Below are 27,691 nucleotides of genomic sequence, written 5' to 3'. Positions count from 1 at the left end.
GAAATTTTTTCATTATTTTAACAAGCACAATATAAACAGTTTCTCGCGGGTCCTGGCTCTCGGAAATATTACTTCTGGACGATTTCCTTGGAGGATGATTTATTAAAGCGTCTATTTAGGTAAATGTAGTTTTATAATTTTTATTTTTTATTGCTATATAATTTTTAGCCCCCCAGAGACCAGACCATGAGGCCCTAGGCGCGCGCCTAGTGCGCCCATTAGATAATCCGCCACTGCTCTTATCAAAATTTTAATCTTAAGAAAACGGTATCAGCTAATGATACATTACTGCCATCTGTTTGCTGAAGAGAGAAGCCCAAAAAGGCGCGAAAAGTTTCATACGAAAATTCGTCTGCTTCATCAGTATCTGTTTTTAGTGTTTCCTCAAGTGTCATCCATGATCGCTTACTCAAACGTTTACTTAACATTAAAGTGAATTATCTGCACGGATGTTGTAATTTTAATATAATTCGTAATATATTATGTTCCGGGAATGTTTATTAACTATTGCAATTATAAAAGCTATTTGAAGTTAATGCAAAAATCCAAATTGCCCATAAGCCTTGATCTTCTGAAATTTAAAATTTTGTAAACATAAACAGAGATACTGCAATTTTGTGCACAGTAAAAATGGTTGATACTGGGTGCACTAAGGATTTGTTACTTAATTTGTGTCAAAAACACAAAAACAGAGATAAACTGAAAAATGGGGAAGTCAAAAAACATTGTTTTCAGTTGTTTGGATTTTTATTAAATCTCGTTCCTAGAGACCCTGATCTAAATGGTAAGCTAATGTGGATTCTATTTCTGTTTTCGTTATTGTAATAATAACGAAAAATATCTTAATTTTAATATTGTAGGCAGTCTGTGGAAAAACCAGTTATTAAGGGAATTTAGACCGATCGATGCTCTGTTGGCTGAAATATTTACAATGCGCAGTGAGAGAAAATTTGGAAGAGCGCAAAAATTAGAAGAAGCTAGTGGAGAATGGATTAACAAGCTAACAGAATCTACTTGTAAGTTAGAATCTTTTAATTTACGAATTTGTAATGGAATGGCGTAACCTTAAAATTTGGGTCTAGTCCAAAAATTACATACATTACTCACTAGAATTTCCTCACCAAATAATTTAAAAATAAGCTTTACTTATTTTCTTACGGTTGTCTATTTTTCGTCAGCCAAAAATTATAAATATAAGTCTACAAATCAATCGTTTGAAAAAAAATTAGGTTTAAACGTAGTCGCTGGAGTAAATATTAATCGGCCTGCGCCGAATAAATCGATTTCCTCTACCGATTTTTGCTTTGGAAGCGAAAGGCGGCGTAGCGCCCCTCCTCCTAAAGCCGTAAGCTTTTGGCCTCCCGTCGAGATCGCTTTGAAGTCGGGAAGAGAATACGTCGCGTCGGTCGCCATTTTTCGATTACTTGGTCTGATTCTCTACGATTAATCGTGTTATTTGGTCTGATTAAAGGCGTGAAACCTTTAATTAATCGCGGGAGATATGAATTTACGTAATTGGTATTTATATTTAGATTTCCGTTGTATATGAATTTTATGTTAACATTTAGATTCTTATTTAAAACGTTTCGCAAATTTTAATAAGCCTTGGCGATATATCAATACATAATCTAAGCGCGTTATCGAAAGTCGATAATATGCGTAACAAAGAACGGGCTCAAGTGTGGAAGTACTTCCACAAAGAGGGTGAAAAATCGGTGGTTTGCGGTCTGTGCGGTCAGCGCTTGACCTTCTGTAGCAGCACGACGACCATGCGTTACCATTTAGAAAGAAAACACCCGATGCAGTGGGCTTTGGGAAGTAACATTCGGGATATTAGTATCGATCCTTTAACCGGGGAGTCCCTTTCGACCGTGGTCATCACCGAAGAAGCGGACCCCTCGAACCCGGAAGCGGGACCTCTGGGTATACCCAAACAGTTAATGAAGCGGCGCGCCAAGAACAAAAAGAATCGTAACGAGGGGGCCCTGATGAATTACAACGGGGTATTTGCTCAGGCAAGTAGCCAATCGGGGTCTAGCGACAACTCGTTGATGCCCTTAACTAGTCGCCCAACTACCATTACTTTAAATAGCGCTAAAAGCACCGCCGTCACCTACTTCATTACCGAAATGCTAGTCAGAGACTTGCTTCCATTGGCCCAAATTGATAACACGGGCTTTAAGCAACTCATCAACTACTTGGAACCTACGTACACGATACCAAGTCGGGAACTTATCATTCAGTCGCTGTCCAGACTATACAACGAGGTCAAACCTAACGTCGCCCAGTCCTTGAGCGTCGTAGATAGTCTGTCCCTCACGATTGAGATTTGGAGCTCGGCCACTTCCCAATTGTACGCGACATTGACCGCTTATTGGGTCACGGACGATTGGTCTCTAAGCAGTCGCGTCTTATCAACTAGCCCTCTTCAAGTCGGATACACTTCGGAAGATTTGGGTACCAGAGTTCACGAGACTTTGAATGACTACGGAATTACCCGCGAAAAAGTGGCGGCCATCGTCCATTCGGACACTGAAAACTGGCCAACGGAAATCGGTGGTATACCGGCTGTCACTTGTTTCGCCTACACGTTACAAGAAGCGGTCAAGAAAGCTCTGGATTTGCCTCCCATCTCGAGGTTGGTGGCTGCTGCCAGGAAACTAGTCGGAAACGTCAAACATCTGTCGGGTTCCATCGTGGAATTGGCCATGCAGAAAGCGGAAATCAAAGTTTCCGAAATTAATCTTGAACAGGACATCCCCAGCCGATGGTTTACTACTTGCATCATGTTGAAACTTCTGCACGAACAGAGGTCAGTTTTATGCGCCGTGGTCGGACACGACGTCATGGAAAAAGCCAGCGACGGAATTTTGGGACAGAATTCGGAACAGTGGGATCTGCTGGGCGAAATAGTCTGCATTTTGCACCCTTTGCAAACGGCCACCGAAGTGATATCCGGGGAAAAGAACGTTTCCGTGTCAAGCGTGTTTCCCATATTCCACGGACTAACTACGGTCCATCTGAGCGACAAAGCGGACGATAGCCCCGTCGCCAAGCTATTCAAACAAATAATCCGCTCCGAAATCAACACCCGATGGTCTTTGGACTCCTCGGAAGTTGTCGAAACTGTGCCCGTCATCGGTAGCGTCTTGGACCCGCGTTACAGGGACCCGCTCTACTTGAACTTGGAACAGAGAACTAAGATCAAAGACAGTCTTATGAACGTCATTGCTTCGTATAAACCTCCCAGTGACGGAGACAAGGCTCGTTCCCTGATGGATACCGATAACCCGAATGCAATTTTGCCCACGGATGTACAGCTTGGTGGCCGTCCGACCAAACTGAACCTTAGTGCGTTGGAGTTTCTACTAGGAAGACACGTTGTGGTCGACATACCTAATCACAATAACGGAACGGACGCTTCCGAGGCGGAACTGAAACTCTACATGGATCCCGTTATGAACCCACAGGCAAGACTCACTTATTCACTAAATAGCTTGGTTGAAGGATGTACCTCAACGCGGAAAAAAACGCTCAAAGGCTAGGTTTCGCAAGAACAAGAACGCCACTATGTTGATCGTCGATGCAAAAATATTTGCGTCCCCGCTCACCGTCGTGGCGTTTTTGCCCTAGTTAAAACCAGCCCTAAGACCTAGTAGAACTATTTTGCGTCAACGCTCGTTGTCACGGATTTTCCCCAGAGTTAATCAGCTTAAATTTGTGTTCCACTTGTGACCTAGCAGAAATAAGTGTTTTTTTGTGTATCCAACAATACCATCACAATGATTAAGAACAGATATATCATTTGCGCTAGAACCAGTGTTTCAATGATGATGGATGGGGATAGGTTGAACAACTATCCAACGCGAATAGTTGTAGAAATATACGATTGAGGTACATCCATTAACAAAACTAGTCAGTTAATCCATGCAAAACCCTATTAAGTCCTAATTGGTGGTCTAATATTCTTGGGCCATTTTCATAGGCGGCGACGGATTGCAACCCGTTCTTATGGTGGCAAGCGAATAGGCTTAGATTTCCCAACCTTTCTTTTATGGCTAAGAGGTTTCTATGCGTTCCATCCTGTTCCTGCCCAACTGAAAGAATCTTCACTAATCAAGGTCTCCTCATCAACAACAGCAGAGCTCAATTAGAAGCGGAATGCGTCGACTACATACTCTTCTTGAACAGCAATATTTCACCCAAGAACAAATGATATCTTGGTGTCAATGTAAATGTGTCGGAAAAATTGTTACCTAATCTGAATAAAAGACTAATTTTGAGGAATTATTTTCTTCTTATTCGCGTAAACAAAAGACCAACCGATTTTCAATTCCGTTACTTATTATTCTTATCATAAGTAACTTAAGAAACATAAGCATGACACTGATTGATTTGGATTAATGATATTATGTCGCGAAGTGAAATATCGGAATCTTGAGGTAACTTATCACTCACTGCTCTCTTCGTTGGCTAGTGTGATGGCGTTAAATACGAGCTAAAATGCATTGTCCCAAATTCGCAAATTTTCACCATAAACAACTAACAGTTTGCGGAGAGCTCTCAGTCCTTAACCACGTCATGATTTATATGGCGAAAGAGACTATAGTTAAAAAATTGTGTTTTTATTTTGTTGAAAATAGCTGGCCACGATTTCGAGAATTGTTTGAAGTTTCTCTTGTGTTTGTCCAACTGGGAGAAAGCCGATAAGATTGTTTTGGGGGCTTCTTGGAACATACCGGTCGTCTCACCCACCGTAAGCTCTAATATTTTTTCGCTTAAAGAACCGAAAATATCTCATATCTTTTCTCTGTTTTTATTCAAATTGGATGGCGCCATGGAAACAAAAGGTTTTCAAGGAAGATGAAACGCGGACGCCGTCGACGCACGGCGATTCTGATCTGTACAAGTCTTCTTTTTGCTACACCCATTATCCGGATAATATATTCGAGGACGTGGAGACCTTTTCCTCCAAGTCCGGGGATGATTTTGACAAGATATTCCGCGCGACGCCTGGCCGGGACGCTAATGGCAAGTCCCTCTTCAAGCAGCCCGATTCGAGGGAGAACTTGATTAACTATCGCGGATTCTTTCTTTTCGGAGCCGTCCGAACCCCTCCCGCCCTGCTGATGGCCGAAAATAACGACGTCTCTCTAGATTTGCCAATTCTAACCGAGAAACCGCCGAAGTTAGTCGTCGCTTTTTATGCAAATTAGATCCGAAATAACTTGGAAAAACCATTATACTTAAAAACTTTAAATTCCCTTTCGCAGTCCGATGGAATTTACTTTGAAGAGGCCCACTTCCAACCTTATAGTTAAAGTATGCCCTCATTATAATAATGTTGTTTGTGTTAGACAAAAAGGGTCATTGAATCTTTTAAATTATCTAGAAAGAGTTAACCCCCGAAGATGAAGGTTTTGTCGACGTCGAATCCCAAATTTCAACTCCGGAACAAAGTGATCCAACTGCTATTTGGGAAGAAGTCTGTCGTATGAAAGATGTATTACCACCCAAAAGCTGGGAGACGCGTCTTGGACCACCCCAACTCGTCCAAAAGTTAGAGATTTTGACAAACGCTTTTAACATGTACATCTGAGTAAAAAATAAATATATATATTATTTTAGAAAAACATTAGTCACTCAGGCAGGACCGGAAGGCACTAACAATGTGTACCTTAATTACCTTCATGACATCCAGTTGATGGCTGGACTCGCCTCTGGAACACTTTTACCTACTGGGCCTCTGTTGACTTTGAATCAACTGTTTTCCGACATTGTGCACTTGCTTCTAGGTGTAGCTTCTGATACCTTTTTGTATGAAGTGGTTAGTAAATATATTTTTTGGCTATTGGTGTGTGAAAAAATAAAAGCCTTTTATTTAATTAAAGGAATCTCGAAAATTTTATATTAAATCTTCAACGCACATCACTGGTACCACACCCGAAACAGTAGGCCGGTTGATGGAAGATTTCATAGATTGTGGATCAATGTATGTTCATTTGGAAGAATTCTCAACTGGACAGGACCAAGATTTTGTACCAAATTCTGGTATACACTTTTTCAGATTTGGGTTTTTCCTTGACGTTTTCTGATTTTTTGGGAATACTTTTCAAAATCTTGAGATATGTTTCATTTAGGGTTTGTGGTTCAGAGATTTAAAGAAGGGGTAAACGATTACCTTCAATATTACCGAGGATTCATTCTTCACGCGGCAGAAACACATAATCAGTCTATACTTTCATTTCATCGTAAAATATTAGGCATTTATAAACAACTTAGGTACAAATTGTTGGTTTTATATTATTATAGTTTTTAACTTATAATATTTTGGAAGGTACTTGAAAGATCTTAGTGCTGGAGAAAGAAATGTTAAAGCGAGAATTGGCTTGCGAATGGGTCTGCCAAAGGTGTCTATTTTATCAAATTTTGAATTTTGTTATATTTGTAAATGTGACTTTAATTTGCTGCAGGGCTTACAACTGTTGACTTTTCTGTATGACCAAGCCATAAAGGATTGGGGTGGTGACAACACCTATCTCTTACTCTTTCTGTTGCGTACCACTTGCGCTCCATACTTAGTGTTCTTACAAAATTGGCTTTTTGAGGGTCTATGTTACGATCCTCATTCGGAATATGATATTGAAATGAATGCAAATTTCCTTTCTGGGGACTTTGGTAAGTTTTGACATAAATTGAAATATATTGCGAATATGCTCAGTTAAAGAAGTATGGTAACAGGTGAAGCTTATTGGAAAGAAGGGTATAAACTTAAGTCAAAAGTCCGTGCTGTACCATTTTTGGGTGAATCTATGGCTAAAGCAATTCTTATTTGTGGAAAGTCATTGAATCTGTTGAAGCTTTGTTACCCTAAGGTAATAATGAATTGAAAACAACCTTTTTTAAGGAAGCTGTAGTTAAATTCTACGTTTTTGCTGGTTTAGCATCAGTTACTTGATGCGAGAAATCAGCAAAGGCCGTTGTTATCAATTTCATTGACTCAAAAGAATCTCATCTCAATGGAAGAAAAAAGCAAGGCTTATTTTGAATCAATGCGTGTGAAATTAAAACGACCAAAACCAACGATTGTCAAGAAGAAAGAACTGAAAAAGTTTGTTGATGTGACAGTTCCTAAAAAGAAAGAATATGTTGTGGTGGGGAGAGGTACACCGAATAACGATGATAAATTGGTTGAATGTAATATACCAAATAGAGAAAATACTGGAAATAAACATCCACCAGAAGATGAAGTTGAAATAGATGAAAGGGATGAAGAATTTAGAAAACTCGAAGCTGAACTACGCGAAGAACTTATGACCGAATATGAAAAGATGGATGAAGTTGAAAACCAGAAAATAAAATATTTAAAATGGCAGACCAAAAGGGTAGAGTTACATACACAACGTTTAGAGCTGTATAAAAAAGAAATTTGCGATGATTCTGAGCTGGAAAGTGTGTTTTCTACGGCTTCAAGTAAAGAAATGAAAACTGTTTATAGTGAGATTGTTACCCTGACAAGTAAAACAACAACAAAATCTTCATCTGTGGCAGATCAGACTTTCAATTTGATTAATTTTGATTCAAAACTAGACTTAACAATTGATGAAAATGAATGTGAAACTGATCAAGAGAATTTACACATAAGTACGTTGATAGACACTCAGAACAATGAGGACGAGTTAATTGAATCTTTGAAAAAAGAAGAATTGACTGAAAATGATTTCGATATAGATAGTGACAGTGAAAGCTTACCCACCGTTAGAGAAAGATTACCCTCAACAGGCTTAACTCAAATTGATAATAACGCTACCGAAGAACAGGATGATTTGATCCAAGATGATAACATTATTGAGGACAATGAAAATCTTTTTAATGTAGAAATCGACACTTCAATTCATGAAGATAAAAATGATTTGAATGAAAGTGAAGATGAAAATGATGCGAATGAAATTGATGTCAATAAGGAACTGAATACAAGTCAGGACATGGAATCATCTCTTTACAAATCTGTATATTTTACACACGAACCTGTGCCATATAACGTGAAATTCACAAACTTTGGTAAGCATAATTGTGATGGTTATTGTCACCTAATTACTAAAGGGTAGCTGTTGATTTATAATGATTTATTTCAGCATCATGTCCATCACGAGACATTTTCTCCATTACTAAGTCAGCTAGCCAAATGTTTTCCCCTGACAGTGATACAGAAGAGGAAGATATAACTTCAAATGTTATACCACTTCCCATATTAATCCAACGATCTTTGCATCCTCCATTACTAGCGCAGTAAATAATAAAAAAAAAAATTAAAACATTTATCTTTTTGATTAAAAACATTTAATTCAATACAGAATTCGCCTCGTTAACAAAGCGTCCTTAAACTACTTTTTTGATGAACTACAAATAAATTTGCATTTTGAAGCTCTGAGGAATTTCTTTTTTTTTCAAGATGGAGAGTTTGGCCATTCGCTTTCCCAACTCATTTTTGAAAAGGTTAAAATTACCTTCAACATTAATATTTTACGTATTTGTTTTTATGTTACTCTAAACATAAAAATTGTGGTATAGGTTACAGATGGGTCCAACAACCTTTATAATAGTTTATCAAATCCGTTTGAATTGATGGTCATCTTAGACGCGGCTTTATCTACATCCTTATCATCTGCGAAGGATAGCAACCTGTCTGAAAATCTATTTCTTATTAACACTGAGACTGTTTCGCAGGATGCGGTATTCAATCCTACAAAATCATTAGCTTTGAAATACAATGTAGGTTTTCAATACTTTACTTTAAGTCTTTTATATGTTAAGTAATGTTTATAATATTTATAAAAGGTAACATGGCCTGTCAGTTTGATAATTACTGACACGTGTCTGGAAAACTACAATAAAATATTCTCGCTTCTTTTGCAAGTGAAACAAATTATTTGCTCCTTAACGAATTGCTGGTATCATTTAAAGAATAATGGTTAGTGGCGTAATTACGTGTTTAATTGACTTTTGTTAATACATAATTCAACCTTTGTAGATAACAGGTATGGCAAATTATCAGGTGTGCTGGAATTTCGTAGAATTCAGCTTTATAGACACGAAATGTTACATTTCATTCGTTCTGTACACGTGCACCTATGCTGTCAATTATTGCAGCTAAGCTGGTCCGAGTTCCAAGATAATATTAAACATAAGGTCAAAGATCTTGAAGAACTAAAACATGCCCACGAGAACTATTTGAATTCAGCACTGAGAAGGTAAAGCTTTACACTACTAATTTTTAACGAATAAATAAAATACGATGCTAATTTCTTATAGGTGTTTATTAGCTTCTGATCAAGTGCGAATATTGGCGCTCTTGGAAAAAGCCTTTGTTTTGATTCAACAATTTCACTCGCAAGTGTTGTATTTATCCTGGGAGCAGGGCCGTTGTTGTGATGAAAAAGGATTTGAAAGAGTCACAAAAACAAGACATGATTTTCTCATGTATTCCCTCAAGCTTTACAAAGGTATGAGTCATCAATTTAATTTTTTTTCTTCAATTTTATGGGAAATGGGAGATAATACCTGGTAATAAGGGACACTATCGAATATTTTATTATTTGGAGGTGGGAGGTCAACTGGAATTAATTTTCCCTATAACTTAAAAAAGGTCAGGAATATTTAACTTTACTCAATAATGCTTTACTCTATAATATCAGACATCTTTTAAGAGACAGGGGCTCATTGTAAATATTTACTTCTACATTTCTGTCCTATTTTTCAATTGCTAAATATATTTTCTTCTTTCTCTCAAATCTTTTCACAATAAACCCTTTTCCTAAAATATAAAAAATTACCAAACTGCACACATTGCACTCGCAGATTGGCTCTGTTCACCAAAGGTACCATGGATTTCGATATCTTTTCTGTATTGTTTTACCCAAATCAATATATTTGCATGCATATAACATTTTACAGTTTTATTTTGAGGTGATTTAAACTGCTAAACAAATTTTGTTTGTAGTTTTGGTATTAAATTGGTTTTATCGTATGTAGTCAGGCAGCATTTGTTATACTAAAAAATGATCCAGAGCTAATAATCAAAAAGCTATTTTTCCTAGGAATTTGATATTTTCAGATCGCATAGCACGCACCGGGGGTCAATAGATGATACGAAACTCAATGACCTTCAAAATATCGCGAGAACCGTTGGGCTTAGAGACTCAGTTCCAATTAGGAAGGTGTGCGCCATCGCATTTTATGTCCAAGTGACTGAATCGATGTAAACACCAAAAGGTCATAAATAAAAATGTCCAATGTTAATATTTTAGAAAGTAATTACGCTATGGCATCGACATTTTCAAGACAAATTCACTCTGGTACGATGTCTTAGGACATTAAAATTTGGTTGACCTTGAACCATGTCTTTAAGGTAATTTAAAATATCTCTTAAACCATTAGATTTTGAAGGTTATTTCCAATTGAAAAGTGTGCGCCATCACTTTTTAGGTCCTAATTGATTTGCACCGACTTAATTTGAGCTAGCCACCTTTCTAATTGGAACAGATTTTCTAAAGACCCCCTGCGCGTGCTTTATGATCTGAAAATATCAAATTCCTAAGAAAAATAGCTTTTCGATTATTAGCTCTGGATCGTTTGTTAGTGGACACCCTGTATATTTAAGAAATGCAGTCACAATTTGACATGTCTGGTTTTTTCGAGTGGATATTGTTAATTGCATTATAATGAGTCGCTATTTGATTGGTTTTCAAATTGGCAAGTTCTGTATCAGGATGTATTCACTTTTCACGTTACGAATGTAAAGTTGGAATTTTCATTGCTAATCTAAGCGATGGCCCAATCTGTATGTCAATGACATGTTGGACAGATTTAAGTTAATATTTGATTGAAAATTTTACTTTCGGTTAGGTCATGACCGCTTCTACCCATGTATTTGGTTGCGTCAAAAACCAATTATATTAATTTAAGTTTTTAACTAATTCGCGGATCTTAGAACCTTATATTATTAATACAATCTAGACCCGCGTACGCATTATTGCGATATTTGAATTTATTAGGAATTGAGTAGTAAGACACACGTGATATCTATCTCTAAATATTTGAACTCCGACTTTGAAATATACAAGAACATGTGTATAAGCATGGACCAATTAAAGATATACAAACAATAATAATAATAGATAAGTTAGCCAGCACCCGAAAACGTTTAAGAGGATCTTGTAGCTTTGTTGTGTAAAGCTTGCACCTCCTACAAGTTTCCCCTACACCTGTCTATTAAGTGTGACAATTAGCAAAAATTATCATGGAACTTGTTTTAGGAGCTATCGCGCTATCAAGGTTTAGTTCAGTAAAAAGCCCCCTAGTGTCCAAATAAACCCAAGGTGAAATTATCTACTACCATTTCAAGGCCTACTCAGTTCACTTGTAAATCCAAGTCCTAGCTGGTTGACATTGTCAGTGTCGAAAAAGGTTTCGTTCAATTTTTTGTGCTCCATTTGTTAGTTGACCAGCCAGGGCGTAATAGATATACAGCTCCGGGTGACCAATCGGGGGTCAAAATAATCAATAGAGTAGTATCGCTCTGTAGCTTTGGGCTATAGCCGCCATTTTGAGGGCAGTTTTTTATCTATAGGAAAAATTATGGGTGACGTCGACATACGTCACGCCGATATTACTCTATCGTAAAGACAAATGTTTCTTTAGAAGACTTTTAAATTGTGGCACACTAGTGACCAAGTGACTGCAGTGTGATAAAAGAACAAGATTTTTTTATCATCCGTTTCCATGAGTGACTCGGTCACAATGTATAACTTTCATTTGCCCATGCTAAAACCAACTGCGCGGTAGTCTGACAACGAGCCATCCCTTTCGTTGTATAAATTTGAATACTCCGGGACCCAGCTATTTGGTATTGGCTGTCCCTCGCACCGTTTGGTATATCAATTTGGGCATAATAGTGGCACAGAAACTGGGCATAAGATGTCCCTAGCCCTGTCAGAGGAAAGACAATATAAACCTCGTACCCTAGATTCGAATTCAGAGAACTTTCTGATCTACGGTTTTGTAACGATTACCGACTTTATGCACGTGACCTCCGAAAAATCGGCCTCCATCGGTTGCTGTACCATGGTGACTATGGAGCAAATGTTTTCGAAGTTCCGGCGGGAAGTGGGTAAACGCTATTGACTACGCGCGAGACGGTGATTTCGAATCTAGGGAATGGTATCTATATTATCTTTGATTAGAGGTAGAGGGGAAAATTATAACCCAATCAATATCGGGCCTTCGCTCTGGTTGTCTCAATTTGGGAACTCAAGCACCAAGATGTGGTAAAAAAAAATTACGTTTTTAAACCCTTTATATAAGTAGCATTAACTCCATGAAGTATAAAGGTAAAATCAGCTTTCAGAAACATAATCTCGGTTAAAATTCTGAAGAACATTTCTTGGGGCAATTTCTAACGGAGGCTAACGATAACTTTATTTCGTTAACGATTAAAATAGGAATCAAATTGCAGCACAAAACTAGCATTCTATTCGCGGCCGAAAGCTATTGCTACACCGTTGCTTCCGAAATTTTACTAATTTCGGAGGCATCGGCTACACCCTCTTTTGGTTGCCGTCGAAAACTTAATAGCTAGCGTATTAGCAGACGCTATTAGTGTTCGGCAACCGTTAGCATAACGACATAATGATATATCGGCATATTTTTCTAATATCGGTTTCGGCCAGAGGTGGGCAAAAATAGTGAGCACTCGTTTTTGAAAATCCTGCAGTAATGAGCGAGCGCTTCAAATTCGAATTCCAGCTGCTCTTGTTCAGCGAGAGGGCTAAATTGAGCAGCCCCTGGGCGAGCGCCGAATAGTTCGCTCCGGCGTTGATGGCTGACGGCGCGCTGAGGGAGATTCCCCCCTCGACGGGTTAGTTCCCTCACTTTTAAGCGCTCACCGCGCGCTGAGCGAGATCTCCCGATCGTCGGAATAGCCCCCTCACTTTTAAGCGACGCGTTAGTACCCTCAGTAGAAAGCGCTGACGCAGCGTTGAGGGAAAATTACCGAGAGAAGGAATAGTTCGCTCAGATTTGAGCGCTAGCTACGCGTGGATTTTGATCACGGTGAGCGACGGTAAAGTTCGTTTACGCAAATCGCTCACAGCGCGGCGAGCAAAAATTTCAAAAATCAAACATTAAACTATTACTCGGCTATGGGTTTATTATTTACTTTTTTTATTAATAAAATGAAGGGTACTCTAAACGTCGGGAGTTAATGATATCTCCGATTGAATAAAATTCAAAGGTTCTTCCGAATTTATCCAACGATAAACTAGACTGCAAATATTCCGTTTAGTGTTAAAAGAGCTTTATTAAATATTAAAAGCCACAAATTATAACAATAGGCGCTGGTATACATTCTTTTGGTCTTGACAAACTTGGCAGGTGAAATGGGCTACGCGGTACGCGTTTCTTCATTTTTAGGGGATTGTGGCTCGCGCTACTTTAAAGGAAAATATTAGCGCGCTCTCAACTTAAATTAATGATCGGTACCATAAAAACAAGTGGACATTTACTAACCCCTAATCCAACTCATTTGTAAATCTCCAGAATTTAATAGACAGTTTTAGCAACTACCTACAGGGGCGGTGCCAGAAGATTCTTAGGTGTAGGCTAATAATGTTTATCATTTGTGGGCCCCCTGTTCCTCAATATTGGACTTATAATTCAATTTTGCAAATTCAGGTAATTTATTTATTATTTGATATTAGTGCGGTTTTTAAAATTTTACAGTATTAACTATCATCACATATTTTATTTGAATTTAAAAATCGACTTGATGTGGCCCCGTCAGATCGATTTGTGGGCCCCTATTTGAACACAAAAGTAGGCTATAGCTCGGGTTGCCTACCCCTAACGCCGCTCCTGACTACCTACACCGGGACTTTATTCACAGTGAACGACGACAGAGTTCGTTTACGGTAAATCGCGAAGAGCAAACATTTTTAATAATAATAATTATTTAAAATTAAACTTCACATTTGACGGTATGAACAAGTTAATAATAAGATTATTTTTAATGTATATGTAAAATATAATACAATATCTTTGCATATAACCATCTTCGATTTGGTCCATTGTTTATGACATCGACAAAATAACCATATCATCAAATGATCAAGCTAATTGCGAAGATTCACGGTTTTTAAATAATAATTTTTTTCAGAAAAAAAAAGGGAGGGGTTGGAATTAATATAATGGCCAGCCTGTGCCAATATTAAAACTGTTTTAGTTCCAAATTGAGGTAACTCGATTTACGCGAATTTTCTTTTTTGCCGTTTTTCAAACTTCCTTTACACTAAAAATATAAATATTACAAATAGCGGCCAATGTATAGTTACAAAGTTATCGATTATTTTCCATTTTTAAAAAGCATTACGTTATAATTTTTTTTCCAATTTAAATAATATTTTTTAGATACCTGGTTTTGAAACTAATAGCGTTCTTTTCGTTTTTATTTCACACCGAATTTTAGTAATAATAAAAATGTTTGAATAATTCTAATGTCTAGTTTGTGCGGGTAACAAAAATCAACAGTGAAGAAGCTGTCAAAGATCACCGTCAAGCTCAGCATGTGGGGAGTGGGGACCCGCTGGCTGCCGGGGAGTATGAACAAGGAGGGAGGGGGGTGGCATTACCAAGGTAACCTATTTAAAGTTACTATAGACAATAGGCTATAATCACTATGCTGTAAACATCTGTGTCGCGCGAAAGCGATCCAAATCTAACGACTGACGATTACGATAAAAATTACATCATTCTTCCGAACTTCAAAAGGGCGTTATTTTATTTATGGGGGGGGGGGGTTTCTATTTGAACTTGTAATAACTTACACACTAATATTTTCTTTACATTTTTCTGTTTTTATTGCTTACGATGTTACACTTAATATACAATATTGGAAGTATTTCAATATTTATTTAAATCTTCGCTCTTGCTTGATACCTACAAAGATTCTCAAAAAAAATTGTGTGGATCGTGTCATTTTCGCCTAATTTGGTTTGCACATGTTTCTTAACAATGAAACGAAACCAAAATTAGTTACAGACATACGCCAAACGAGGAGGCAATGAACACCGCTAATGCCCCACAATGGAACATTTTGAAAAAAAAAGGATCCACCGTGGAACTTCGTATGTCATTAGAAAGTGTTCATCTTGTAAAATACGGAAGCGAACTTAAAGCCTGAAACTGAATAAAAAAACTCAAGCCACAGTCGAAGTACTATAACTCCAAAACTATGGACTCGAAAAAATTAAATTATGAACAGCTAAAGCAAAAAACACGAAAAAATTAAACTAAGGAAGGACCGAAATACGAATCGAAAGACGCAGACTTGAGAAAAGTCGACAAGAAACTGTAACGAAATGAGAAAGGAACCTACTATTTATACTATTATTGTAGAAAGGATTACGAAGCGAGGTTTAAGTATAGGAAACTTCGAAATTGCCCTAGCATTGGCTAAGACCCAAGGGAGGGGCGACTCATTGGCGTCAGTTCGGAATTCTGGCGTTGACCCCCCGTCATATGACGTTAAGAAGTACACGCTATTGTTGAAATTGAAAACTGCGAGAATGAAGAAAATGGGTTCGATGCTAAATAGAAAAAACCCTCCATCGACTGTCCCCCTATTTTAATATTTTTGTCAGGTGCAGTAACGAGTAAGTGGCGCCCTTGCTGTCTGGAATGGGCAGTGTTCGAAAAAAAAAGCCCAAAGTAAGGAAAAAAGGTTTGCAGAGCCAAATAGGATTTTATGAATCGGGCCAAGCCGCCAATTCAATGCTTTTGAATTAACTAATATTATTATAATGTCTGAATATGTCGGCTATAGATTCCAAGGTTCAATAATATCTAATCGGCCCGATTAGTCGCAACTTAGTAAATAGTAACACAGAATAAATAAATATTGTAAATAAATGTAGTAAAAATAGCTAATAATACCATTAGTTAATAATATTGTTACATAAGTATGACACGTCTTATTCTTTATATGCAAAACGTTTACTGATAACTAGCCACAAGAGACACTCTATATAGAGGGCTTCTCGTGTATGACGTGCCCTTTATCAGCATCTCGCTAGGGGCGATTTTTTACCGTGATGACGTCACTCTGTAAATAGCTTTTAGTGAATTATTTCCATTAAATTATGGATTTATGATATTACGTAGTATTTTTATTTTTATTGATTAACGTTTTCATGTTAGTCTATCCGTAGTCCAGAAAAATATACTTTGGAGCTAACGTTCCGTATACGCGGCCCGAATATACATGGTTTTCTCCGTTTTCCTATATACTTATTTCGGTTTCAGAAGGGCTAGTTTTGATCTAGTCTATCTATGAAGCTATACGACTCATTTTTAGGGGGAGTTCAGTTTAGCGAAAAGTATATTTATATATGTATATTATAAGTCAAGCCTAAATTAGCGAGTGAATGCCTATTTCGGGGAAATATTTGGTTAGTCATGTCCCGCTGCGACTAAGAGACGTTTCCTATGAGTGGTCAACCTTTGCCTTTTCGTTAAGATGCCGAAAGAGACGCCTTCGTGTCTGGACTCCACCTGCGGGTCCCAAAATTGAAACGATTGGGATAGTTTGGAAAGGGGTTGAGGTTCCACCCCCCCCCCCCCCCTCTTTTCAAGCTTCAAGTTGAAAGCCGATCGCTAAAACGTAAATACAGCAACTTAGTTTTACATATAGTTATTATTATTGTTACTAATTATTGATAATTTTTGTTTTTTTATTTCTTAGGACGATTTACAGAAAAATATTTTGATATTTTCTGTAACGAACAAGAACTCGCCCAAAGGCCAGACGAGCTGATGAATGCCAAGTTAAAGAACGGGGAAATGGAATTTGAACTCCAGTTGTATAAGGAGCAGTTGGACAATGCCAACAAAGCCCCCTAAGTGGCTGTAGCTGGTTGTTCTTGCGTAAAGGTCTCAAAAATTCAAAAACCAGAAGAAGCCAAATAATTGGCTAAAACCAAAACGGTCCTTTTCAGGACCACCTTCGTTTGGTCTAAAGACCATTAGACTGTGTGATTCTAAAATGCTGAACTATTGAAACTAAAATATATTCGCTGTTTTAATTGTTCCGTATTTTACAAGATGAACACTTTCTAATGACATACGAAGTTCCACGGTGGATCCTTTTTTTTTCAAAATGTTCCATTGTGGGGCATTAGCGGTGTTCATTGCCTCCTCGTTTGGCGTATGTCTGTAACTAATTTTGGTTTCGTTTCATTGTTAAGAAACATGTGCAAACCAAATTAGGCGAAAATGACACGATCCACACAATTTTTTTTGAGAATCTTTGTAGGTATCAAGCAAGAGCGAAGATTTAAATAAATATTGAAATACTTCCAATATTGTATATTAAGTGTAACATCGTAAGCAATAAAAACAGAAAAATGTAAAGAAAATATTTGTGTGTAAGTTATTACAAGTTCAAATAGAAACCCCCCCCCCCCGAAATAAAATAACGCCCTTTTGAAGTTCGGAAGAATGATGTAATTTTTATCGTAATCGTCAGTCGTTAGATTTGGATCGCTTTCGCGCGACACAGATGTTTACAGCATAGTGATTATAGCCTATTGTCTATAGTAACTTTAAATAGGTTACCTTGGTAATGCCACCCCCCTCCCTCCTTGTTCATACTCCCCGGCAGCCAGCGGGTCCCCACTCCCCACATGCTGAGCTTGACGGTGATCTTTGACAGCTTCTTCACTGTTGATTTTTGTTACCCGCACAAACTAGACATTAGAATTATTCAAACATTTTTATTATTACTAAAATTCGGTGTGAAATAAAAACGAAAAGAACGCTATTAGTTTCAAAACCAGGTATCTAAAAAATATTATTTAAATTGGAAAAAAAATTATAACGTAATGCTTTTTAAAAATGGAAAATAATCGATAACTTTGTAACTATACATTGGCCGCTATTTGTAATATTTATATTTTTAGTGTAAAGGAAGTTTGAAAAACGGCAAAAAAGAAAATTCGCGTAAATCGAGTTACCTCAATTTGGAACTAAAACAGTTTTAATATTGGCACAGGCTGGCCATTATATTAATTCCAACCCCTCCCTTTTTTTCTGAAAAAAATTATTATTTAAAAACCGTGAATCTTCGCAATTAGCTTGATCATTTGATGATATGGTTATTTTTGTCGATGTCATAAACAATGGACCAAATCGAAGATGGTTATATGCAAAGATATTGTATTATATTTTACATATACATTAATCTTATTATTAACTTGTTCATACCGTCAAATGTGAAGTTTATTTTTGAAATGTTTGCTCTTCGCGATTTACCGTAAACAAACTCTGTCGTCGTTCACTGTGAATAAAATCCCGGTGTAGGTAGTCAGGAGCGGCGTTAGGGGTAGGCAACCCGACCTATAGCCTACTTTTGTGTTCAAATAGGGGCCCACAAATCGATCTGACGGGGCCACATCAAGTCGATTTTTAAATTCAAATAAAATATGTGATGATAGTTAATACTGTAAAATTTTAAAAACCGCACTAATATCAAATAATAAATAAATTACCTGAATTTGCAAAATTGAATTATAAGTCCAATATTGAGGAACAGGGGGCCCACAAATGATAAACATTATTAGCCTACACCTAAGAATCTTCTGGCACCGCCCCTGTAGGTAGTTGCTAAAACTGTCTATTAAATTCTGGAGATTTACAAATGAGTTGGATTAGGGGTTAGTAAATGTCCACTTGTTTTTATGGTACCGATCATTAATTTAAGTTGAGAGCGCGCTAATATTTTCCTTTAAAGTAGCGCGAGCCACAATCCCCTAAAAATGAAGAAACGCGTACCGCGTAGCCCATTTCACCTGCCAAGTTTGTCAAGACCAAAAGAATGTATACCAGCGCCTATTGTTATAATTTGTGGCTTTTAATATTTAATAAAGCTCTTTTAACACTAAACGGAATATTTGCAGTCTAGTTTATCGTTGGATAAATTCGGAAGAACCTTTGAATTTTATTCAATCGGAGATATCATTAACTCCCGACGTTTAGAGTACCCTTCATTTTATTAATAAAAAAAGTAAATAATAAACCCATAGCCGAGTAATAGTTTAATGTTTGATTTTTGAAATTTTTGCTCGCCGCGCTGTGAGCGATTTGCGTAAACGAACTTTACCGTCGCTCACCGTGATCAAAATCCGCGCGTAGCTAGCGCTCAAATCTGAGCGAACTATTCCTTCTCTCGGTAATTTTCCCTCAACGCTGCGTCAGCGCTTTCTACTGAGGGTACTAACGCGTCGCTTAAAAGTGAGGGGGCTATTCCGACGATCGGGAGATCTCGCTCAGCGCGCGGTGAGCGCTTAAAAGTGAGGGAACTAACCCGTCGAGGGGGGAATCTCCCTCAGCGCGCCGTCAGCCATCAACGCCAGAGCGAACTATTCGGCGCTCGCCCAGAGGCTTCTCAATTAGAGATAGAGAAAATAAACTCGTTTGCCTTGAGTACTCGCTCACTTGAGCAAGCCGTGTTTAAAACTCTATATGCTCATTTTTCCGAACGCTCGCAACTTTTTGCCCACCTCTGGTTTCGGCCAATATCGGCTTCGTTTAAGCCTAGTAGCAACAAACACAAGGAGAACACAGCTAGCCTTTAAACACGCTAACGCAGTGATGTGTACAAATTTCATTGGGCGAACCTTTACGCTAAACGTTTTACGGAAAGGGGGAAGACAATTTCCGAATTTTTCCCTTCCGACGGCAGCAGGCGCTAAAGCGTCTAGCCAATGAATACTGTACACAACAAAATCCACGACTTTTGACGGGTTGCGTTCTCCTTGTGTGGCGTGCTGTGTTTGTGGCTCCTAGGTTTAAGCCGATATTGGCCGATGCTGGTATTAAAAAAATATTTTCAGAAAAACATTTAAAAATTAGAAAATTCTCGATTAACTAACTAATGATAATATTTCATTTGATTGGCCGCGCCACGTAAGCTAGACTTCAGAAGCTAGATCATTCATTTTTTTAGACATGGGATTAATAGTTTAAACAAATAAAAATCAACGATTTTCGATTTGTGATAGAAAATATGTATCACGTAAGTGAAACGAAACATATTAGGATATGCTCTTTCAAACTTTTTTCATGAAAAATTTGAATAAAATGGTAGGACAATGTAATGAACAGTTTTTTACAAAGATTTTACCATATACACTAACAATGTAAGTAACTGTTATCATTTTTTATGTTAGACAACTTTGTTAATATCGGTATATCTGTGCATCCCTAGTTTTGCTTTTCTTCCATTGTAAAACAAAGCTATTTCGACTACCATATTTGGAAATTTTTCTCTAAATTGAAAATAGCAGACTTTTGAATCACAGGTGCTACCATTAGACTATCAAGGCCCTTAAGTTTGAATTGGGCATAAAGGCTCGTGTATTCAGCACTAGACAGTCGCGGGAGAAATACAAATAAAATTACGCTCGGTGGCGGGAAAAAGAGCAAATTATTATTATTTCCCCAATAGTTCTAGCCTCAAAATATTCATTCTTATCTCTAAATTTGGCGGGAAACCTATTTCCAACAATACCTTCGGAACATTGTTACCTTTTTTTGCCCGCCAGGAACACATTTGACTGGCTGATAAATAATAATAATAATATAATCTGAATATGGCGGACGTTTAAGCCGACCTTTCCCCCAAATAGTTTTTTTTATTTTATTTAATTACTTTTATCATAAGTAACGTAATAAAATAAGTATGGCACTTCCTATAGTTTTAATGCTAATATCCTGGGCGAACCTATTTTCGACACTGACATTTTCGCCAAGCGCCGATTTGGACTCGCATTCGAACTAAGTATCGTGTTATCGTCCTTGGTTGTAATTTATTTGGCCAAGGGCATATTTCGACACTAGGGGGCTCTTATACTGAGAACTAAACCTAGATTGCGCAATAGCTCTGAAAATAAGTTCGATGATAATGTTTCCTAATTGACATCAGGGGCGTGCCAACGTTTTTACGAGAGCGGGGGCAAAACAATATTATAAGCACATACCTTGTTTAATAAGCTGCGTCCGAAAAAATACCGAGAGATAGAAAACCAAAATCTACAGGGGGGGAAAGGAGCGGGGGCAAGTCGCCCCATCTGCCCCCCCCCGTGATTGGCACGCCCCTCATTGCAATCCTTATTGTTATTATGTTACTTATGCTTATATAAAGTTGACTTTATTTTCCCGAATTGGGGTAATAAGCAAGTATATTGGTACACAAATTTTAACCAGACCAATTCTAAATTCCAAAAATTTCACAAATTGTACTAGTTTTAAGATAAGCACTCTAGGAAATATTAGCGAGTATTATCAAAAGTAAATAGGGGGAGAAAGTCTATCACTGCCTTCAGATTTTACCTTCCACCATGCTTGACACCCTTTTTAAAGAGCTAGTGATCACGTGATATTTCTAACCAATAAAGATAGCACATTACGCGCGAAGTAGTGCATTTGTGGTATTCCGGTCCACGCTCAAGATGAAAATTTTGTATTTTATTCCCTGGCAACCATGTCACCGCCTCGCGATTTCAAATAGTCTCTCTGTCAAATGCTGACCATTATTTTCTTCGATAACGGTTGATTTTAATTAATAATTTCTATATCAATTGTAAAATAAACAAAAAAGGCTCGTAGCTATATCTATTATTTCAGTTAAACTTGCAAATTGTTAGGCCTTAACGTCGTAAATATACAAATTAGTCCCGATCTCTGCTCTTAGATGGCGCCACGCTCTCCACGATTTAATTGAGCGTTTTTCTAGTTACGGTTTATTTCTTTTCAAAAGTCGTGTTATTATTTTTAAAATGTAGCATTTTAGTTTCTATCATATATCTACTTTATTTAGGAACTAAATTAACCAAATTATCGAAAGCAAAAGTTTAATATTCACGTATTTTATAGAGAACTATTTTTCATCGTTGCGGAGTACAACCAATACCTTTGTGTCCCTGTGAAGAGGTGAGGGGGAAGTCATTTCCGAAGCCCAAAACTTTTACCCCTCAAATAAGACGTCGTGCGGTTGGACCCAAGTGCCAGACTTTCTCCCCCTATTTACTTTTGGTATTATGGGTCTTAAGGAACGCACAGTTCAATTTAACGGGCTTTTAACAACCTTCAGGGGTATTTACGAATTGCTAGCCTCGGCAATGGGGTTTTGTAGATTTAATGGTTATTATTAATTAATATTTTTGATTTCGAATACTTTTTGAATTTTGAAATCAGTTTTAAAGGTTGAAAATAAATAGGCTATCTGGGCCTCGATTCTACTTTTATCGTTGAGAGTTAACGAAATAAAAATATCGTTAGCGCCATTGAATTTATATTAGATAACGAAAAATTATTATCGTTGCTAACGATAAGAGTAGAATCGCGACCCTGGTCAATTAAACGGGGCTTGCCACCACCCTCCTACGCATTGTAACCCGGCCACCTGAATTAATGGCTTTAAAAGTCGCTTGATGACTTAGGCCTAAGGTGGTGCCTAGCTGATTATTATTATAATTATTATTATTATTGTGCTATTTAAAATCGGTAATTTTTTAGTGAAAATGATGTCAATATGACGAAATCGTTTGTAAACTGTCAAAGAACATCGCTTAATGGAAAATGTCCACTGTCTATAAATCAAGTAGAAATGACTCCTTCAATTTTACCAAGAATTTATTTATACAGGGTTGCCAAACGTCAGGGAAAAGACAGGGAATTTAAAAATGGGCCTAAAAAGTCAGGGAAATGTCAGGGAATTTTAAGAATTGGTAAAAATTCAGGGAAAGGTCAGGGAATTCAATTTTATCTTGGCATTTTTTGAAGGTAATTCAACTCTAGATCTATGACAAATTCCACGATTATCATTTATTTCCTTGAATGTTTGGCTAATTTTTTCAACATTGCAATAACCTTTTTACTGAAATATAAGTTAATCTAAATTTATTAACTTCTGATAAAAGTAAAATATAAAAGAAAAATTTTGGCCTTAATAAGTCAGGGAAAATCTGTTAAAATGGTCCGGGAAAACAGGGAATAGTCTGGGAATTTGAATCTGAAAATTTTGTGGCAACCCTGTTATACTTCCGGAGAATTACTGTAAAGACATAAGTTAATAATATTGTTACATAAGTGTGTCACTTCTTATTCTTCTCATGCAAAATTTTTACTGAGAGCTATTCACAAGACAGAGTGCATTACGGGCTTCGTCGCCGTTGTGCGTCTGATTGCTAACGCGGCACACGTAGCTTTTAACAGCGCCTCTCGCTAGGGAGATATTTTATTTTGTGATGACGTCACTCCGTTACTAGCTCTCAGTTAAATATTCCCCAAAGTGACAAACTTATAGGATAATATTATAGACTTATGGTAAAGACGATCCGCGGGTATCATGGCCAACTTTACCACCGGCACGAGAGGATTAAAGAAAAGTTACCAGCTTTAAGGATAAATTCTGGCTAGCAGACGACCAAATCCGATTTACTCTCTTTACGTGGTTAGGTTACATCTCCTTTTCAGAGTAGCCCTAATGCTCCGGAACAAGCGAATATTTTATGCAGGGCTAACACCAGGTCCCTAAAATGCCTAAAAGCCCCTACTTTTTTTCGAGGTCCCTAAACCACCTTAAAATTGGGATTTGGTCACTAAATCACCCTATTTCTAGTAGATTTGGTGAAAAGTACCATCGGCTTAAAATATTTCGTAGAAAAGCGAAAAAAAACCCGATTTAATGTGATAGAATTATTACAAAAAAATTATAGTCATTTTTGGGATTGATAAAAGTTTTTTTAGAAATTAAAACTAAGTACTTAATTTTTGTGATAAAACATTTTTTTAAATTAAAACTTAGTCAGTTTTAAAAATTTGCTGCTTTTAAAAGTTTAAATAAAGATCTTATTTTTGTTTATTAAAATGGTCCCTATTTGGTTCCTACTTTAAAATATTTGGTTCCTATTTCACCCTATTTCTAGCCAGAAGAAATGTCGCTCGCCTTTATTAAATTTGTATTAATACTACTAGCAAGAATGTATTCATGTTAACAGATAATGTGTAGATTGCACCCTTTTCGCCATGTGATTTCAGGGTTCGTACACGACCTGGAAAACCTGGAAAAGTCAGGGAATTTTAAAATGATTCCAAATGGTCAGGGAATTTTAAAATGGTTCAAAAAAGTAAGGAATTTTAAAATGACCCCAAAAAAATCAGGCAAATAGATTTTGGAAAGATGTATTAAAAATACATAATCAATATTTTTCAAGATTTTATCTCAAAACATTCATTTATTCTACAAAAATGGCCAGGAAAAACCTGGAAATGCCAGGAAATTTAATCCCGGAAATTTTGCACGAACCCTGGATTTCCCCGGAAGAAAAACCACGCCCCTCGCCGTCTTCCATCGCGTAATCTTCCCCACTTTCTGCTGGTAAGGGCGAATATATTTAAAACATTTTCGATTGCCATGGGAAAACTAAAGCCCATTGCAACTTTTCCCTTTGGTAATTTTCATACTACTATAAGGTCTACCTAACCCCCGAGTTTCAACAAAATCCGTGATAATCACCTCGGGTAGTCTCCTCGTTAGTGCCTTACGTAAAAGAGTTTTCAAGAATAAAACGGTACTCTCTCTTCGAAAAGGAAGCGATTAAACGTTGTCTGGCACTTACCGAATGGTAGTGTGCCGAGTGCGTAGAAAATTAGTCGATTATGAATCGCGTTCTAAGGGTCAAGTAGCGTCAGAAGAAAATAGGGGAAGTACGTATCTGTAGCTTTGAGCCGTAGAAGTCGTCGTGTGACCCACGAAAACGCCTTTTTACGCATAATAAACCAAACTGAAAAAGTAGTTCTACTTTTGTTTTGATTCAACACGGCTATAATCGACGAAAGCAAATACGCCTTAACTCAAATAGCAGAGAATGAGAAGGGCAATATGTTACAATTGTTCAATTTAAGAAAAATGACTTTTTAAACGATGTATTCATCCGCGATTTCCCGCCAAACCGTTTTGGCGCGAAAATTCGTGAAAAGTGACGCCTTTCCAAAGCTGACTAGAAGCGTACTTCCCCCTATTTTCTTCTGGTAGCGTTTAAAACAGAAAAGAAAACTTGAGCCGTTTTCAGGGCCGTCGTTGCGTTGTCCGGGCAAATAGTCCTATGATTAGGGTACTACGATTGTAAATCGATCTTTGAAATACCACTCAATAAGCTAAAGCTTGTACACAAGATTCCTTTGAAATTGAAAAGGTGAAACTATTTAAGTTTTAGTTCACCAGCCTGCAGTAATTCGTGGTCAATAGATCGATTTACAACTTTTAAGAGGCAAAGACGACTTTAAAGGGGTAAAATTCATCCGAGGTAACGTGGTGATGGCGTTATTTGTTAGTAGATGGCGCTCTGATAGCAGCATGACGTCATAATTTTGATTTTCAACGATTGGTTGAAAGTTTTCAGTTTTTAGTGTAGAACGGTTTTGTCGATATTTAAAATACAAAATTATCTTCCCTGATTAGATAGTTTAAAATCGTATTATAGTGCCACCTATGGCGGAGAGTGTTAACTAATGTTAAAACTAATTGCTAATTTAAATTACAAAAAATATATATTTTTGATAAGTACAATAATTTAGTAATTAATTAATAAACTTTATAGTGTCGCCATCTACCTCAAACATTATTAAATAGGAAGGTACCTTAGGTGGATTTCGCCCCTTTTTGCATATTTCCCTGTAGGAAATATGTGAATGCGTCTATTTTTCACGAATAATTCAGTCTTTAGTGAAAATTAATTTGATGTACAATTATTTGGTATGGTTCTAAAGTAATCAGCAATAGATTGTTTCTTAGTTGGTTGACGTTAAGCTTGCTCAATTTGAGGATATTTTCGTGTTTTATTTAAGACCAGTGGCGGCTTAAGAAGGCTGGGTTCCTGGGGCGGCGGCAGTGTTTTGTGACACCCCCCATGACCGTGCAGAAGTTTTCGCGGGTCCGTCTTCTTCAAGTTTAATCGTTCTGATTTGCACCCCCCCCCCTCGAGCTTCTCCGATGGCATCCCCTGGTACCCGGGGCGGACCGCCCCCCCCCCCCTTAGGCCGAGATGTTCGTTATCACTGATAACCCAGTCACCTGATTTAAAGGCATTAAAAGTCGCTAGATGACTTGGGTCTAAGGTGTTGCCTTGGCTATTGGCCTAGCTGATTATTATCGTAATCATATTTGTAACAATGCCAAAGATTATTTAAATTGGTCGTCCAACTCAAACAGTTTTGTTACAGGCTAATGATCGGTCGAACTATTTTCCAATCGTACTAATTACTTACTAACTATTCGTTGGTACATAATTATTAACGGTAGCACTATTGACGGATTTTGAAATGACGTTTTAGCGCGCGACACTACAGGTACATGTCTTGGGCACACAGCCTTCTTTGCGTGCTTTTTTGACCATAACATGTAGAGGTATTTTCACGCGCAAAATGAATTTTAAAAGTCGTCAATTGCTTTAGTGACAAAAGAAGATACACGATCAAGAGTACATACCCATTCTACTAGAATGGGCTTAAAGGGTCACAGAGTCGTTTGAATTTCGAGAGTGGGGCTACGTGACGGAAGGGGGGCGTGGCCTTAAATTCGCCCCGAATTATTTAATCGATTCTATGGATCTTTAACCTGTCTTAATAAGTTATTGTACTAACGAATCAATAGTTAGTGCGAATAGCAATCATCGTAGATATTTTGCGTGCTTGTATCCAAGATGGCGGACATTTGGGTTCTGTTTTTAATATGGTTGTGGAAGGTCTCTCGTTTTTATCAAAAAACTGAAGTATTCTGTAAATATCCACGCAAAAATCCAGACTTTGTCAAATGTACCGGCCGTTTTAACAAAATGCTGCCGGACATGGTTTTATCGACTTTTGCGCTGTTTTTCGACCCTGGTTTCATTTTTAACTCATAGATGGCGGTAGCTCTGTGATTTTTGTTTTTATTATTAATTTGTTTGCGCGCGTTTTTTCAAAGGATCTCATTTCGGTTCCCGTGACTAATAGTGTTTTTTCCCGCAGTTTTGAAGAGTTCCTTAAATGTAAATTTTCAACAATATATCGTCGATTTTCTGGTGCTTTTCGATTTCAACGGCTTCTACGATCGAACTCTGAACGCTACTCGAACCGCCCGCACTTAATTTATTTCTCTTTTTTACAAATTGTTTCGCGTTTTATGTACAAAAATAATAATAATAAAAAAACACTATTAATAAGCGGGTTAAGCACCTCGCGTTGGACGCGTCGTGCTTAAACTGTTTATTGATGGAATATATTTGAACTGGAGTCTGAAGTTTATAAATTACCCACGATTACACCGGTCTTGCAAAATATTTACCGGTTTTGTACGAAACGGTATAAAACTTGTAGTAGGACAAAAAAAGGGTGAAAACCGCGTAAATGAACAGCCATGTACAGGCACGAAATGGGGGGGGGGGACTACAACAAATAGAAAACACCGCCGCCGAAACTTTGACTGAGTTACCTTTCAACATTATTAAAATAAACCCTCGTTGAAACGAGTTTAACGCTCGACTCGTTTGAAAAAGGTTTTCGTAGTCAAAGTACCGGGGCTGTATAATTAGCATTCTTA

At 37.5% G+C, this 27,691-nt stretch overlaps 2 protein-coding genes across 2 annotated transcripts; both read left to right on the top strand.

Moving 5' to 3' along the window:
* Positions 1–427: 427 nt before the first annotated feature.
* On the top strand, positions 428–27,364 carry LOC149940939 (uncharacterized). Its single transcript, XM_090178511.1, has 20 exons — positions 428–784; positions 861–1,016; positions 4,644–4,756; positions 4,851–5,188; positions 5,274–5,322; positions 5,393–5,559; positions 5,629–5,827; positions 5,892–6,051; positions 6,141–6,282; positions 6,338–6,410; positions 6,474–6,678; positions 6,742–6,875; positions 6,945–8,061; positions 8,136–8,289; positions 8,355–8,496; positions 8,572–8,772; positions 8,839–8,971; positions 9,032–9,251; positions 9,313–9,503; positions 27,121–27,364. The coding sequence occupies exons 1-20, from the start codon at positions 631–633 to the stop codon at positions 27,237–27,239; spliced, it is 4,167 nt and encodes a 1,388-aa protein (XP_090034637.1). The 5' UTR covers positions 428–630; the 3' UTR covers positions 27,240–27,364.
* Positions 1,285–4,283, top strand: LOC149940940 (E3 SUMO-protein ligase ZBED1-like). Its single transcript, XM_090178814.1, has 2 exons — positions 1,285–3,470; positions 3,986–4,283. The coding sequence occupies exons 1-2, from the start codon at positions 1,656–1,658 to the stop codon at positions 4,214–4,216; spliced, it is 2,046 nt and encodes a 681-aa protein (XP_090034940.1). The 5' UTR covers positions 1,285–1,655; the 3' UTR covers positions 4,217–4,283.
* Positions 27,365–27,691: the final 327 nt, after the last annotated feature.

The sequence above is a fragment of the Leiobunum rupestre genome, chromosome 6 (genome assembly GCF_980474605.1).
Source record: "Leiobunum rupestre chromosome 6, qqLeiRupe1.1.hap1, whole genome shotgun sequence".
Lineage (NCBI taxonomy): Eukaryota > Metazoa > Arthropoda > Arachnida > Opiliones > Sclerosomatidae > Leiobunum > Leiobunum rupestre.
This window is presented reverse-complemented; position numbering and strand designations above follow the sequence as displayed.

Coding starts and splice junctions, on each gene's coding strand:
- LOC149940939 (XM_090178511.1), top strand. CDS start 631: ATGGTTGATACTGGGTGCACTAAGGATTTGTTACTTAATTTGTGTCAA. Junction 5,560..5,628: donor CCACCCCAACTCGTCCAAAA/GTTAGAGATTTT, acceptor ATATTATTTTAG/AAAAACATTAGTCACTCAGG. Junction 8,773..8,838: donor CATTAGCTTTGAAATACAAT/GTAGGTTTTCAA, acceptor TATTTATAAAAG/GTAACATGGCCTGTCAGTTT.
- LOC149940940 (XM_090178814.1), top strand. CDS start 1,656: ATGCGTAACAAAGAACGGGCTCAAGTGTGGAAGTACTTCCACAAAGAG. Junction 3,471..3,985: donor ATCCCGTTATGAACCCACAG/GCAAGACTCACT, acceptor CCATTTTCATAG/GCGGCGACGGATTGCAACCC.